The sequence below is a fragment of the Hemitrygon akajei genome, chromosome 2 (assembly GCF_048418815.1).
Source record: "Hemitrygon akajei chromosome 2, sHemAka1.3, whole genome shotgun sequence".
Classification (NCBI taxonomy): Eukaryota; Metazoa; Chordata; class Chondrichthyes; order Myliobatiformes; family Dasyatidae; genus Hemitrygon; species Hemitrygon akajei.
Genome location: NC_133125.1, coordinates 21,707,537 through 21,723,482, shown reverse-complemented (window position 1 = coordinate 21,723,482; position 15,946 = coordinate 21,707,537). Strand labels below are relative to the sequence as shown.

General features: G+C 43.2%; 1 protein-coding gene across 3 annotated transcripts in view; it reads left to right on the top strand.

The window, feature by feature from the left end:
* The window catches only part of pja2 (praja ring finger ubiquitin ligase 2), a 58,437-nt gene extending 45,845 nt beyond the window's left edge, over positions 1 to 12,592 (top strand). For all 3 annotated transcript variants that reach the window (XM_073068174.1, XM_073068163.1, XM_073068154.1), the window contains 2 exons: positions 822 to 937; positions 11,492 to 12,592. In XM_073068174.1, the coding sequence (XP_072924275.1) occupies positions 822 to 937; positions 11,492 to 11,620 (245 nt within the window). In that variant the 3' untranslated portion in view covers positions 11,621 to 12,592. The remainder of the gene's footprint in view (positions 1 to 821; positions 938 to 11,491) is intronic.
* The last annotated feature ends 3,354 nt before the right edge of the window (positions 12,593 to 15,946 follow it).

Below are 15,946 nucleotides of genomic sequence, written 5' to 3'. Positions count from 1 at the left end.
CCAAGATATCCTGGACCCTGGCACCCGGGAGGCAACATTCCACAGGACCTCCTGTCTGTTCCCCTAACTTATGGATCCCCTATCGCCACTGTATGCCTCTTCTTCCCCCTTCCCTTCTGAGTCACAGAGGAAGACTCAATGCCAGAGACCCGGCCTACTGTGACTTCATTCTGTTGGGTCATCCTGCCCCCCCCCCCCCCCCCCCGACAGTACCCTGTTGTTGAGGGGAGTGGTCACTGGCTCCTTAACTCCTTTCCCCTTCATGGACTGTCACCCAGTTTCTTGTGTCCTGCAGCTTCAGTGTAACTACATGTCTATATGTCCTTATCTCTCACCCCCTCAGCCTCCCAAATGATCCAGAGTTCATCCAGTTCCAGCTCCAGCTCCTCAGCGCGTTTTTTTAGAAGGTGCAGCTGGATGCACTTCTCGCGGTTGTAGTGGTCAGGAACACTGGAGGTCTCCCTGCCTTCCCACGTCCATCAAGAGGAAAATGATGCTATCTTGCCCTGACCTCTCTGTTGTCCTAGCTGAGCAGATATAAAGAAGAGAAGGAAAAAAACTTGAGCTTTTCTTTCCTCTGCTTTCTCTGAGTGAAGCCTCTCTTCACTGCTAAAGCCTTAAGATTACCACTTTACTTCCATTCCAGCTGCTGCACTTGCCCCTGCCTTCCTTTAATTTGCTCTTAACTAATCAATCCCAAACACAGATTGACCTTTAGTCAAGGCTCTATGGAGAGCTTTTAATATAGAGCCTGTTTGTTTCAGTTGCGCTGTCGTGGATCTGTGCTGTAATGAATGAATGGTTTACCTTTGATCCTCCAGGCCTGGAACAGTCCTGTGCTATCTGTTGCAGTGAATATGTAAAAGAAGATTTGGTTACAGAATTGCCCTGTCATCATATATTTCATAGACCATGTGTGACCCTCTGGTTGCAGAAGGTATGTTTCTTCAAATTTTGTTTTAGAAATCTTTCTTGAACATGATATGTCATTGTTCAGGATAGTTGGGACAACCTAATTTGCGCAAACAACCATTTTTTGAATCTGAAGGCTTTATTTGTCAATCCTGTCCATCACAGGTAAGAGTAGCAGTTGATGCCTGTCCTTGTTTGCCCTGAAGCTGGTGGTTGAACCATTGAAGATCTTGTGCTTTGGGTGGGAGGTGGGAGGAATTCCAGAATTTCATGATGGTGAAGGAATGACAATATAATTCCCAGTTGATAGCATGACATATGGAGAAGTTTGTGAGGTTGATCTGTTAACATGCATCAACAGTACAGCTGCCACCGTCCTCCTCCAAGGTGGAAGGGTCCGTGACTCTCAAGCTGTTGTCAAGGGTTGGCAAGCCAAGTATAAACCAACAAGCTGAATTCCAGTGAGGTGGGAAAGACTTCTCCCACTATCAAGGCAGCATTTGTAAGAATATTGCATCAAAAATCTTGTTTAAAATTGCAATCAGTGGCTTTTCAGAAGAACATACTCCACTAAATGGAACACAGAGGCAGCTGCTTGTCATTATTGGAGGACAATCATCCCAGTTCCAGGATGTTACTGCAAGCGTGCCTCAACATGATTTTCCTTCCATGATATGATCAGAAGTGTTGATGTCCACTATTAATTTAAAGGGAAATATATAGCAGCACTTGGGTGATATTTATAGATTCATTGAGTTGTACAACTTCTAAGCATGTCCTCCAGCTCAATTCATCTATGCCCATCAAGATGCTCATCTATGCTAATTCCATTTGCCTACATTTGGCTCATATTGCTCTACACTCTTCCAATCCATGTATCTATTCAAAAGTCTTCTTGTAAATGTTGTACCTGCCTGAACAGTCTCCTGGAAGCTCATTCTATATACTCACCACGCTTTATATACAAAACTTTTTCAGATCCCTTGTAAACCCTTACCCTCGCACCTTAAACCTATGCCCTACCTAGGGAAAAAGGTGTGACTATCGTGTCTGTGAACCTCGTAATTTTATAAAACTCTTAAGTTCGCCTTTCACACTCTTTGAATCCACGGAAAGCAGACTGAGCCTAACCAGTCTCTTAAGCCCTCCAGACCAAGCAACATTTCTGTGAATTTTTCTGCATCCATACTTGCACACATTACTCCAAGTAAAGCCTAACAAAATACATCCCACCTCCAACACACTGTAGCCTTTGACAAGTCATCTTCAGCACTGAATTTGTGTTGCCAGTTTCCGGGAACTGGGTACTTGTACCCCATGCCGATTGTTCACTGATGTTACCATTGTTAAGTCCACCACTGGTAGAGCAAAGGAGCAAAATGATTGCAAGGGACAAAATTGGTCCTCTGGAAAATCAGAGTGGTCAGCTATGCATGGAGCTAGATGAGATGGGTGAGATCTTAAAGCGATACTTTTGCAGCTGTGTTTACTTGGGAGATAGGCACAGTCTATAGAAGTGAGGCGAAGCAGCAATGAGGTCACGGTCCATAAACAGATTTCAGAGGAGGAGGTGTTTGCTGTCTTGTGGATAAATCCCCAGGGCCTGAGGAGCTATTCCCTCGGACCTTGTGGAAGGCTGGTGCAGAAATTGCAGGGGCCCTAGCAAAAATATTTAAAACGTCCTTAGCCATGTGTGAGGTGCAGGAGGATTGGAGGATAGCTAATATTTTTCTGTTGTTTAAGAAAAGCTCTAAAGATAAAACAGGAAATTATAGGCTGGTGAGCCTAACATCAGTAGTGGATAAGTTATTGGGAAGTATTGTAAGGAACCAGATGTGTAAGTATTTGGATAGACAGACTGAATAGGGATAGTCAACATGGCTTTATACATGGAGCTCATGTCTAACCAAGATTTTCAGGGAAGTTGCCAAGATAGTTGATGAAGGCAAGGCGGTGAATGTAGTCTACGTAGGCTTTAACAAAGCCTTTGACAAGGTCCCACATGGGAGGTTAGTCAGTAAGATTCAGTTGCTTGGCATTCAAGATGAGGTTGTAAATTGGATTAGACATTAGGTTCAGGGTAGCAGATGTTTGCCTCTCTGGAGGCCTGTGACTAGTGATGTGGTACAGGGATCGGTGCTGGCTCTGTTATTGTTTGTCATCTATTATCAACAATCTGAATGATGATGTAAACTCGATCAGCAAATTTGCAGATAACACTAAGGTTGATGGTGCAGTGGACAGTGATGAAGCTTGCAGCAGGATCTGTATCAGCCTTAAAATAGACTGTAAAATGGCAGATGGAGGGTAGGACTTAGACTGTTGGTGGTAGGGCACGGAGGAGCGCAGTAGAACAAATGGATCTGGGAAAACTGATACATAATTCCTTGAAAGTGGCATCACAGGTAGATAGGGTCGTAAAGAAAGCTTTTGCTACATTGGCCTTCATATTGACTACAGGAGTTGCGATGTTGTGTTGAAGTTGTATAAGACATTGGAAAGGACCAATTTGGAGTGCTATTTGCGGTTCTGGTCACTTACCTACATGAAAGATGTCAATAGGATTGAAAGAGTGCAGAGAAAATTTATAAGGATTTTGCCAGGATTTAAGAACCTGAGTTACAAGGAAAGGCTGAATAGGCTAGGATTTTATTCCCTAGAACATACAAGGTTGAGGGGAGATTTGATAAAGGTATACAAAATTATAAGGGGTATAGCAGGGTAAATGCAAACAGGCTTTTTCTACTGAGATCGGGTGAAACTAAAAGTTGAGGTCATGGGTTAAAGGTGAAAGCAATGGAGGCTACGTCTGTAAATATATTTAAGACAAGGTTGAATAGATTTTTACGTAGTAGGGGAATTAAGGGTTATGGGGAAAAGACAGGTAGGTGGAGATGAGTCCGTGGCCAGATCATCCATGATCTTGTTGAATGGCGGAGCAGGATCGACAAACCAGATAATCTACTCCTGCTCCTGTTTGTTGTGTTCTTATGTTAAAGGTGGAATGCTTGGGGGGAGCGATTTTACTCAGTTTGGTGAGAGTATGGATGAGCTGCCAAAGGAAGTGATGGATGGGGGTTTGATTACAACATTTAAGAGAAATTTGGACAGGTACATAGAGCAAAGGGGTATGGAGGGCTATGGTCCAGATGCAGGTCAAGGGGTCTAGGCAGAATAAGAGAGCAGCATGGATTAGATGGTTCAATGGGCCTGTTTCTTTGCTGTAGTGTTCTATGACTCTGTGGTAATATCATAAGATGTCCATTAACAAGAAACTGAACTGGACCAACCATATTAATACATAACAGGAGTGAATCTGGGGCTATATATCCTCTGGTCAGTAACTCACCAACTCACATCCCAAAATATTTTCACTGTCTGTGATGATGCATCATCCCTCACCATTGAGCACTGTAGTTGCCTTGGAGACCATAAGCAAATGCACTGTTACTTGTTGGGATTGCAATGATAATACCTTCCAGACCTTTGACTTCTGCCTAAGAACAGTGACTTTGACTGGAGCAGAACACCACAAGTTACAGGCTCCCTCCTCAAAGGTGTTTACCATTCTGAATCAGAATACTGGTGCATTGTCACTGTGTCAAAATACTAGAACTTCACATTTAGAAGCATTGTGGGAGAAACTTCAGCAAAAGGTAGTTCAGAAATAGCAGATGGGTCACCAGCAGGTACTCTTTGTAAGTTAGATACGGGCAGCAACTATCCCATAAATTCAAGATTGTTTGTTGTCATTCTTTTCTACAAGAGTATAAAGGAGAACAGAATGATTGTTACTCCAGATCAGATGCAGCATAAACATATCTAAACATAAAGAACACAAAAAAAATATAAAAAGCCCTACAATAAATATAAAAGCAAACCTTTAAAACACTATGTAACTGAGTGTGACGGTATATATACAGATTGGCTTGCTTACATGAGAAAACCTGCAGATGCTGGAAATCCAAAGCAACACAAACAAAATGCTGAAGGAACTCAGCAGGTCAGGCAGCATCTATTGAAAAGAGTATGCAGTCGATGTTTTGGGCTGAGACCTTTCATCAGGACTGGAGAAAAAGACATGAGGAGTCAAAGTAGGAATGTGGGGGGAGGGGAGGAAGAAACACAAGGTGATGGGTGAAACTGGGAGGGTTGGGGTGGGGAGAGGTGTGGAGATGTAGCCATGGACTCTTGCATGGGTCCTAGCTATGCCTGCCTTTTTGGCAGCTAAGTCTATATTCCAAGCCTTCACTGGTATCGCTTCCCAGCATTTCTTACCCTACGTCGACAACTGCTTTGGTGTTGCTTCCTACACAATGCAGAGCTCGTTGACTTCATCAGTCTTGCCTCCAGCTTCCACCCTGCCCTCAAATTGACCTGGTCCATTTCCAACACCTCCCTCCCTTTCCTCAGTACAGGAGGCCGTGGACTGACATGTCAGGAAGGGAATGGGAAGTGGAATTAAAATGGGTGGGAGATCCCATTTCTTCTGGTAAGCAGAGCGTAGGTGCTCGGTGCAGTGGTCTCCCAATCTATGTTGGGTCTCATCGATATACAGGGGGCCACACCAGGAGTACGAGATACAGAAGATGACCCCAGCAGACTCACAGGTGAAGTGTCACCTCACCTGTCAACTGTACTCTTTTCCGTAGATGCTGCCGAGCTTTCATATGTGGACTGTTTGTATATGCATAAAGTGACACTGGGTGCAGGAGTATCTGTACATAAGGTGACTAACAAGGAAATGCTGAGGTGAAAGTAATTCTTTTAGGTAGCAGCAGAGCATATGAAAGCAGACTAGGACAGTGACTGTAGGTATGAGGGTGAAGTGGCAGTGGATCATGGGGATGAAGTGTGCTCAGGGCCTGTGGAGAGGAGTGGCTGATCAGTTCTCAGACTGACTAGCATCTGCAACCAGTTTGAGCTGGCGTCAGGGGCCAGGGTCAACCACGTGAAGAGCGAAGCCTTGCTCTTTGGTAACCGGCCTGACCGATCCGGTGTCCCCTTCACCATCAGGTCTGATTACGTGAAGGTGTTGGGGATCTGGTTGGGTGGGGGGGGGGGTGCAGAGTTGAGTAATAAGAACTGGCTGGAGTGGACTGTCAAGGTAAAGCAGGAACTGGGACTGTGGGGAGGGTGCTCCCTACTGATAACGGGGTAGAACCTGGTCATCAGGTGTGAGGTACTCTCAGAGCTGCTGTACTTGGCGCAAGTGTGGCCTGTCCCCCTCTCCTGCAGCTCGGAAATCACCGGAGCTGTCTTCAGATTCGCCTGGGGATCGAAGATGGAGCAGGTCAGATGGGTCACCGTGCTGAAGTCCCTGGACAATGGGGGTAAAAACATTCCCAATGTTGCCTTCATCCCGATGACCAGCTTCGTGTGTGGCTGCTTCAGGTTGTGTGTGGAACCCAAATATGTGGGCACCAAGTACTTGTCGCCCTGGCTACGAAGGATGGGTCTGGCCCCTTTCCCGCCCAACGCCCCAGTCAGCTGGATGTTGCCGCACTACTTGTCCTACATGGAGAAGTTCTTGCAGAACAACGCCTTTGACCACAGGGCCATCAGGCAGTGGTCGACACGGAATATCCTGCGGACACTGCAGGAGAAGGACTGGATGGACACAGTGGGGTGTTTCCCTGAGCAGACTGTCCAGATCATCTGGCAAAATGCCTCATCGCCAGACTTCACCAACAGGCACCAAGACCTCGCCCTGGCTGGTGGTGAGAGGGACCCTCCCAGTCAGATCCTTCCTGTACGCCCGGAACGTCGTCTCCACATCTCGCTGCCCACGGGAGGACTGCAGTGCGGAGGAATCAGTGACCCACCTCTTTGCGCATTGTGAGTTCGCGGAGAAGGTGTGGAGGAGGATGGAAGGGCTGGTGTCACAGGACTCTCTGATCTACGGGCTGTTCCCAGGGACGCACACGGAGACCAACATCTGATGCTGCTGGCAGATCATCAACTCGGTGAAAGACGCTCTTTGGTAGGCCCGAAACTTGGTCTACCAGCACATGGAGATGTCCGTGGGAGAAAGCTGCCGACTGGTCAATTCTCGGCTGCAGGAGTACGTGCTGAGGGACGCACTCAAACTTGGTGCAGCCACCGCAAGGGTCTGGTGGGGAAGGAACACGGTTGTCCCGTGGGAGTGGGAGGGGTTGGGTGGTGGGGAGTATACCCCTCGACAGTGGTTGTACAATATGAACCAGCAGAGTGCCACATGAGTGGCTGAAATTGGTAAACTGTATAGAATAGAATGTAATGGTAATGTCTGCAAAGTATTCAGAGCTATTGAATGGTTTATTGTCAATAATTTTATTGTGAATAAAAATATTTTGTTTAAAAAAATGTGGTGGTGGTAGGGCGGGGTTGATGATCAGACTGACGGCCTGGGGAAAGTAACTGGTTTTGAACCTAGTAGTCTTCAGCTGGATGCTACGTAATCTCTTCCCTGATGGGAGTGAGACAGACAGAACATAAGCAGGATATTGCTGACCTTTTCCGGCACTTTCCTGTATGTATGTCCTTGATGGCAGGTAGGGTAGTGCTGCTGATGAAATGTATTTCCAAAGTCTGATTGATATTCATTCAGAAATTAGTTTCTTTTAAATTTAATGTATTTCTAAAGTTTGATTGATACACTTTTATTTATACAAATGAACTTTTATTCTTCATGTTTATGCCTCAGCATGTCAAATAGCATCTAAGGAGGGCTATGAACATGTTAAGGATACTAACAAGCTGAAGTCAATGCCATCTAACCTGTTGATGCAGCAGTGTCTGTTGCACTTGGGGCTTGAATGCTCCAAAGAGGTAACAAAATAATTGTGACTTTGCAAGAAAATAGGGTCATTGGTGATGTAATGAAATTGACACGAAGGTTCAAACATGCTTGGAAGAAGGGGCGCATAATCATAATAAGGGAGAATTGACTGAAAGTTTCTTTGAGAAAATGGGAACCTTCTAGTTATGCTTCTTCAAAAAATGTGTGAAAGGGACTCATGTCTACATTTGTTTATAGTTGATGCAACGCCTGGAATTGCTGCTTTTAGAAACATAGAAAACCTACAGCACAATACAGGCCCTTCAGCCCACAATGCTGAGCTGAATTTGTACTTGGTTTAGAGATTACCTAGGGTTACCCATAGCCCTCTATTTTTCTAAGCTTCATGTACCTATCCAGGAGTCTCTTAAAAGACCCTATCGTATCTGCCTCCACCACTGTCACTGGCAGCCCATTCCATGCACTCACTACTCTCTGCATAATAAAAACCTACCCTTGACATCTCCTCTGTACCTACTTCCAAGCATCTTAAAACTGTACCCTTTTAGCCATTTCAGCCCTGGGAAAAAGCCTCTGACTATCCACATGATCAATACCCCTCATCATCTTATACACCTCTATCAGGTGACCAGAATTAAGCAGAGTACTCCAAGTGGGGTCCTATACAGCTGTAACATTACCTCTCGACTCTTGAACTCAATCCTATGGTTGATAAGGCCAATACACTGTGTTAAGAAGGCATAGTCAACCTGCACAGCAGCTTTGAGTGTCCTGTGGACAAGGACCCCAAGATCCCTCTGATCCTCCCCACTGCCAAGAGTCTTACCATTAATATTATATTGTGCCATCATATTTGATCTACCAAAATGACCCACCTCATACTTATCTGGGTTGAACATCTGCCTCTTCTCAGCCCAGTTTTGCATCCTATCAATGTCCTGTTATAACCTCTGACAGCCCTCCACACTATCCACAACAGCCCCGACCTTTGTGTCATCAGCAAATGTACTAACCTATCCCTCCGCTTCCTCATCCAGGTCTTTTATAAATATCACGAAGAGAAGGGGTCCCAGTACAGATCCCTGAGGCACACCACTGGTCACCAACCTCCATGCAGATAATGACCTGTCTACAACCACTCTTTGCCTTCAGTGAGCAAACAAATTCTGGATCCACAAATCGAGGTTCCCTTGGATTCCATGCCTCCTTACTTTCTCAATAAGGCTTGCATATGAGGCTACCTTATCAAATGCCTTGCTGAAATCCATATACACTACATCTACTGCTCTTCCTTCATGAATGTGTTTAGTCACATCCTCAAAAAATTCAATCAGGCTTGTAAGGCACAACCTGCCTTTGACAAAGCCATGCTGACTATTCCTAATCATATTATGCCTCCCCAAATATTCATAAATCCTGCCTCTCAGCATCTTCTCTATCAACTTAACCAACCACTGAAGTAAGACTCACTGGTCTATAATTTTCTGTGCTATCTCTACTCCCTTTCTTGAATAAGGGAACCAACATCTGCAACCCTCCAATCCTCCGGAACCTCTCCCATCCCCATTGATGTTGCGAAGATCCTTGCCAGAGACTCGCCTCCCACAGTAGCCTGGAGTACATCTTGTCCAGTCCTGGTGACATATAACCATATAACAATTACAGCATGGAAACAGGCCATCTTGGCCCTTCTAGACCATGCCGAACACTTACTCTCACCTAGTTCCCCCGACCTGCACTTCGCCCATAACCCTCCATTCCTTTCCTGTCCATATACCTATCCAATTTTTTTTTAAAATGACAATATCGAACCTGCCTTTACCACTTCTACTAGAAGCTCGTTCCACACAGCTATCACTCTGAGTAAAGAAGTTCCCCCTTGTGTTACCCCTAAACTTTTGTCCCCTAACTCTCAACTCTCTTGTTTGAATCTCCCCTACTCTCAATGGAAAAAGCCTATCCACATCAACTCTGTCTATCCCCCTCATAATTATACCTCTATCAAGTCACCCCTCAACCTTCTACGCTCCAAAGAATAAAGACCTAACTTGTTCAACCTTTCTCTGTAACTTAGGTGCTGAAACCCAGGTAACATTCTAGTAAATCTCCTCTGTACTCTCTCTATTTTGTTGACATCTTTCCTATAATTCAGTGACCAGAACTGTACACAATACTCCAAATTTGGCCTCACCAATGCCTTGTACAATTTTAAAATTACATCCCAACTCCTATACTCAGTGCTCTGATTTATAAAGGCCAGCATACTAAAAGCTTTTTTCACCACCCTATCCACATGAGATTCCATCTTCAGGGAACTATGCACCATTATTCCTAGATCACTCTGTTCTACTGCATTCCTCAATGCCCTATCATTCACCATGTATGTCCTATTTTGATTAGTCCTGCCAAAATGTAGCACCTCACACTTATCAGCATTAAACTCCGTCTGCCATCTTTCAGCCCACTCTTCTAACTGGCCTAAATCTCTCTGCAAGCTTTGAAAACCTACTTCATTATCCACAACGCCACCTATCTTAGTATCATCTGCATACTTACTAATCCAATTTACCACCCCATCATCCAGATCATTAATGTATATGACAAACAACATTGGACCCAGTACAGATCCTTGAGGCACACCACTAGTCACCGGCCACCAACCTGAGTTTTCCACCACTACTCTCTGGCAACTCCCATCCAGCCACTGTTGAATCCATTTTACTACTTCCAATTTGATGCTTTCCAAAAGCTCCAGCACAACCTCCTTCTTCATGTCTATATGCGCAGTCTTTTCAGTCCGCTGTAAGTCATCCCTAAAATCACCAAGATCCTTTTCCATAGTGAATACTGAAGCTAAGTACCTCTGCTATCTCCTGCGGTTCCATACACACTTTTCCACTGTCACACTTGATTGGTCCTATTCTCTCACTTCTTATCCTCTTGCTCTTCACATACTTGTAGAATGCCTTAGGGTTTTCCTTAATTCTGCTCGCCAAAGCCTTCTCGTGGTCTGGCTCTCATAATTTCATTCTTAAGCTCCTTCCTGCTAGCCTTATAATTTTCTAGATCTCTATCATTACCTAGTTTTTTCAGCCTTTCGTCAGCTCTTCTTCTTGACTAGATTTCCAACAGTCTTTGTACACCACAGTTCCTGTACCCTACCATCCTTTCCCTGTCTCATTGGAACATACCTAAGATGAAAACTACGCAAATACCCCCTGAACATTTGCCACATCTCTGCTGTACATTTCCCTGAGAACATCTGTTCCCAATTTTGAATTATTTTTCAGGATAACTCTTGGTCCATTTGCCTGCACATCCCCATAATCATGTATAGGCCAACACTCTTGGAAAAACTCACTGAAATTTTAAATAATCATGCTGAAATAAAGCAGGTCACTTTTTAAAATTTGCGTTGTGTACAAATGTTGAAAGGAAAATCTAGTTGATGCTGCAAATAAGGTTTTCATTACCCTGTCCATACACGTTGCTTATGCATATGATGATCGACTTTTGGACTACTTTAGGTACAAGGCCAGTAAACATATTGTAAATGGAAATGTGTTGTGATCCACTGACTTTGTCAGAATGATGAAGTATGTATATTAACAGCTGTTGCAAGAATTTCTAGATTCTTCATTGCACCATGGCTGTTAAGGTGACAATTTTAAATTTCTGTAGTCTTGCCATTTTTCAGTATTTGGTCATTCCTTAATAAATATTGACTAGAGCGAAGTGGAAGGAGGAATGGAATTGTTGGAATTACATTGACTTTATTGTTATTGCTTTTTTTCTCAGTCTGGTACGTGCCCTGTTTGTCGTCACATTCTCACATCGACACTTCCAGAAGCCGCTGCTGAAGCTGCTACATTTTTGCCTGAACCAGCAACCCCTCCACCTACGCGTGATGGTCCAACAATACGATGAAGTCTGATTGTACTCAGTGAATGTAAAAGGAAACTGCACTGTTTAAATAGGATCAGAAAGTATGAATCATATGTTTGTGATTTTTGCTGTAGGCTTATTTTGTTTAAAGGCTGACAAAACTGTCTTACTACTAGTGAGGAGTTTAATTCTGCATTATAATTTTATGTAAAAAATCTTCAATTAAGGGTTGTTTCTTTTGTGACAGAAAATTAGATCTTGTAAATATTTTTGTGGGGGCTAGATTTATGATGTACTTGATTTGTTTCTCTAAGTGTAATTCTGATTAAGTATTTTATTTTAAATAATCGTGTATTTTGATGCTGATAATTGTATTTGCAAGGAGCTTTTGGGCACAAATGTACTGTGAGATTTATTTTGAAATTTAATTCTAAGGTTTTGTTTAACGCAGTAACACACTTACTTTACACTGGGTGATGGAGCACGAGGAAGTTGTCTTAATTCCATTGGATAATATTGTTTAGTTTCTTACAATGTGACCAGCATAATGACCCATAAATGAAGACAACATCTGAACTCACAACAGCTTTGAATATTGTTTCACCTCCAATAAAGTGCATCATTAAAACTGTAACCACTGCCATACTCTCTAAATGGAATGTTATCACAAATCAAAATTCTGGAAAGAATTTATTTCAGCATTTAAAACTAAAGCACATGTAGCAAAATTTTATATTTAGCAGCTAGCAACATTGAAATTTTGATAGATTTTTACATAGAGAATCCCTTCCATATTTTTCAAGCAAGACAGTGTGAGTTCTTAAAATGAATCTGACTTACTGTATTTGTCCATAATACAAGCAGTGAGAATTGGCCGGGGGCCATGTATAATAGTAGAAAATGTGGAGTACACATTTTGATCAAAATGTCTCACTTTTATGTCAGAAGGGTGACAGTCCAATGAAATTACTATATATTAAAAATGACAGTACCTTTGAAACCCTCAAATTTCAATTCACAGGATACAGCTTTCATTTTTTGTTGTTGTGTATTCTTGGGATGGGGGGGGGTATTGTTAAGGAAGAACACTATTTCTGCCTTGGCCCACATTAAACACTGAAGAAAACAGCTGAGAGTCATATCATCTTTATGTAGCATTGCTCCATGAATTCTGAATCAAGCAAGAACAGCTTTCCTTCCCCAAGAGATGATTGTAAACCATTTGAATCCTACAGCCGTCCAACAACTTCAAAGTGGCTTGCAAATCCAAGTTGGTTACTTGAAATCTTTTCTGGACTTTTATTTAATTCTCAAACTGTGAAGGATTTGACCATGCAGTGAAAAGTAATGGGGAGGGCAAGAAGGGCAATGAGATAACAATGGCATGTAAAATAAAGGAGAAAGCTGCCAGACTCTATTAGTAAAACCATTGTTAGGGAGAGTGAGTAGGTCTCCTTAAGGATGATCGTAGTAACCTATATGTGGAGGAACTGTAAAAAGAGACATCTGGGCGGGTATTTGACCGAGTAAGGCATGATGATCAGCATAATCATGGTGGTGTGATGTTCATGAACTTTAAAATTCCATTAATCTGATGCACCTGGGTATTTGGTGATATTAGACTGCCATATTTAAAGGGAGTGCAGAGAACAAGGTTCCACTGAATTTAATGGGAATGCAAAACAAAAAGAGGCCCTGATGAGTTTCGAGGGAGCACAGTAATAAATGCTCACGCGTGCTTACAGGGAGAACAAGAAACTGGCCCCAGTGAGTTTAAAGAGCTTCGCCAGTCGTCCCCAACCACCGGGCCACGAGGAAACGGTATGAGCCAGCTGCACCGTTCCTCATTCCCCGTCACGCCCACTGTTGAATGCACCCGAGGTCATTACCCACGCGTCATCCATGTCAGCACAGGAAGATCAACTCCTCGAGCTTGCAAATGACGATGGGCTGAGAGGTATGTTTGACATAACATCTCTGCCGGCTTCTGGATCAAAGTCAAGGCTGAATATCCTGAGATAGCCACGAAAGCACTGAAAACGTTGCTTCCATTTCCAACATCGTATCTCTGTGAAGCGGGCTTTTCTGCAACGGAAACTAAATTGCGGAATGGACTGGACAGAAGGAACCCCCTTCGAGTATCGCTGTCTCTCTTCACCCCTCGAGGGGACCGTCTTGTTGCAGGGAAACAAGCCCAGGGCTCCCACTGATTCAGCGATATGTTGCAATGATTTTATATGTTCCTACGGGGAAAATATGCGCTGTGTGTTTAATATTAAATTCGTTAGATAAACCGTCTTAGAAATGAAATTGAGTGTATTAGCCACTTACAAGTGACTTAGTTGCCTTATCACCTATATTCCGGTCGTGATTAACACCCGGCCGGTCCGCAAGAATATTGTCAATATTAAACGGGTCCACGGTGCAAAAAAGTTGGGGACCCCTGAGCTTAGCTATCGGGCCCCTGTTGGGAGTGTGGGAACAGAGCACTGCTGTGTTAAGGGGAATGTGGATATTAGATGAGTCATTTGTTGAACCATTAGGATTTCTGAAAAAATAGAAGAGTTTCAATATATTTTTCAGAGCATTTATAATAATTTCGTTGTCTTAAGGGCCAAGCAATAAATCTGACTTTTCTCTTTTCAGATCCCTTCACGTAAAGAATGATGAAAATTAAATTTACTATGTAGTTCAGAAATTTAATAGACTTAACAATAAAAATGCATATCCTAGTTTACACAGTATTGTGTGAAATATGAAGAAAGCCATTGAGAAACAGCTTTGCAATTTTTGCTGATTTATTCCATTATGAATTTATATGTTGGAAAGATATTGAAATTTAGTTTGTAGCTGGGCCATTTTGGTTTTTAGTACAGTAATTATTTGAATTTTTGCTATTATGACATTTACTGTTTGTAATACATATCTTCAATTCATGAAACTTTATTAACAAATAATAAATTACACTGGTCATAAGACACTTCACCAAAATGCATTTTGCCCAACATTTCAATTTATGAAAATCAGAATCAGGTTTAATATCACTGATATATGCCATGAAGTTTGTTGTTTTGCAGCAGCGGTACCTTACACGTTTAAAAGCCCATAAATTACAATAAGAAATGTATATTGGGTTCTGGGTAATTGGACCATAGGTTAATCAGGCAGCTGTTTATTTGGGGCAACTCTTAATGAACAAAAGCTAATCAAGAAAATTGCTGAGATCTACTTCATATATTTGGAACACTGTGGCGCTTAATTGGGGCAAAAGGCTGTCGACATTTCGGGCCGAGACCCTTTGTCAGGACGAAGAATGCCTGTCGTGCCGGCTGAGGTTACAACTTCCTGTAACTTCTTTCCAATCCCGTGCAGTCGCCTTCCATGCCAGGTAGTGATGCACCAGTTAGAATGCTTTCCGTGCTACATCCGTAAAAATTTGTGAGTCTTTGGTGACATTCCAAGTTTCCTCAAATTCCTAATGAAATATAGCTGCTGTCATGCCTTCTTTGTAATTGCATCAATGCGTTGGCCCCAGGATAGATCTTCAGAGGTGTTGACACCAGGAACTTGAAACTATTCACCCTTTCCACTGCTGATTACTCGATGAGGACTGGTGTGTGTTCCCTCATAACTTATAGGTGGCATTTGAGCTGTGCCTAGCCGCACAGTTGTGGATGAAGAGAGAATAGAGCAGAGGTCTAAGGTTACACCCTTGAGGTACACTAGTGTTGATAGACAGTGAGGAGGAGGTGTTACTTCTGACCCACACTGGCTGGTATCCTGGTGAGGAAGTCAAGGATCCAGTTGCAGAAGGAAGTACAGAAGCTCAGGTTTTGGAGCTTGTTGATTAGAATTGAGGGTATGATTGCATTGAACACTGAGCTGTAATCGGTCAGCAGCCTGACACAGGTAATATCCTAACCAAGGGTCTTGGCCTGAAACGTCAACAGTACTTCTCCCTATAGATGCTGCCTGGCCTGCTGCATTCCACCAGCATTTTGTGTGTGTTGCTTGAATTTCCAGCATCTGCAGATTCCTCGTGTTTGCAGGTAATGCTGCTGTCCAGGTGATCAAAGCCAAGTGGAGATTGACTGAAGTTGCATCCACTGTAGACCTATTGTGGTGATAAGCAAATTGCAGTGGGTCCAGGTCCTTGCTGCAACGGGAAATGATTCTGGTCATGACCAACCTCAAATCATTTCATTACAGCATGTGTGAGTACAACTGGACGATAGTCGTTAAGGTAGCTCACCCTAATTTTCTTGTTTGCTGGAATGATTGTCACCCAGTTGAAGCAGGTGGGAACCTCCAACTGCAGCAGTGAGAGACTGAAGATGCCCTCAAACACTCCTGCCAGTTGGTTGGCAC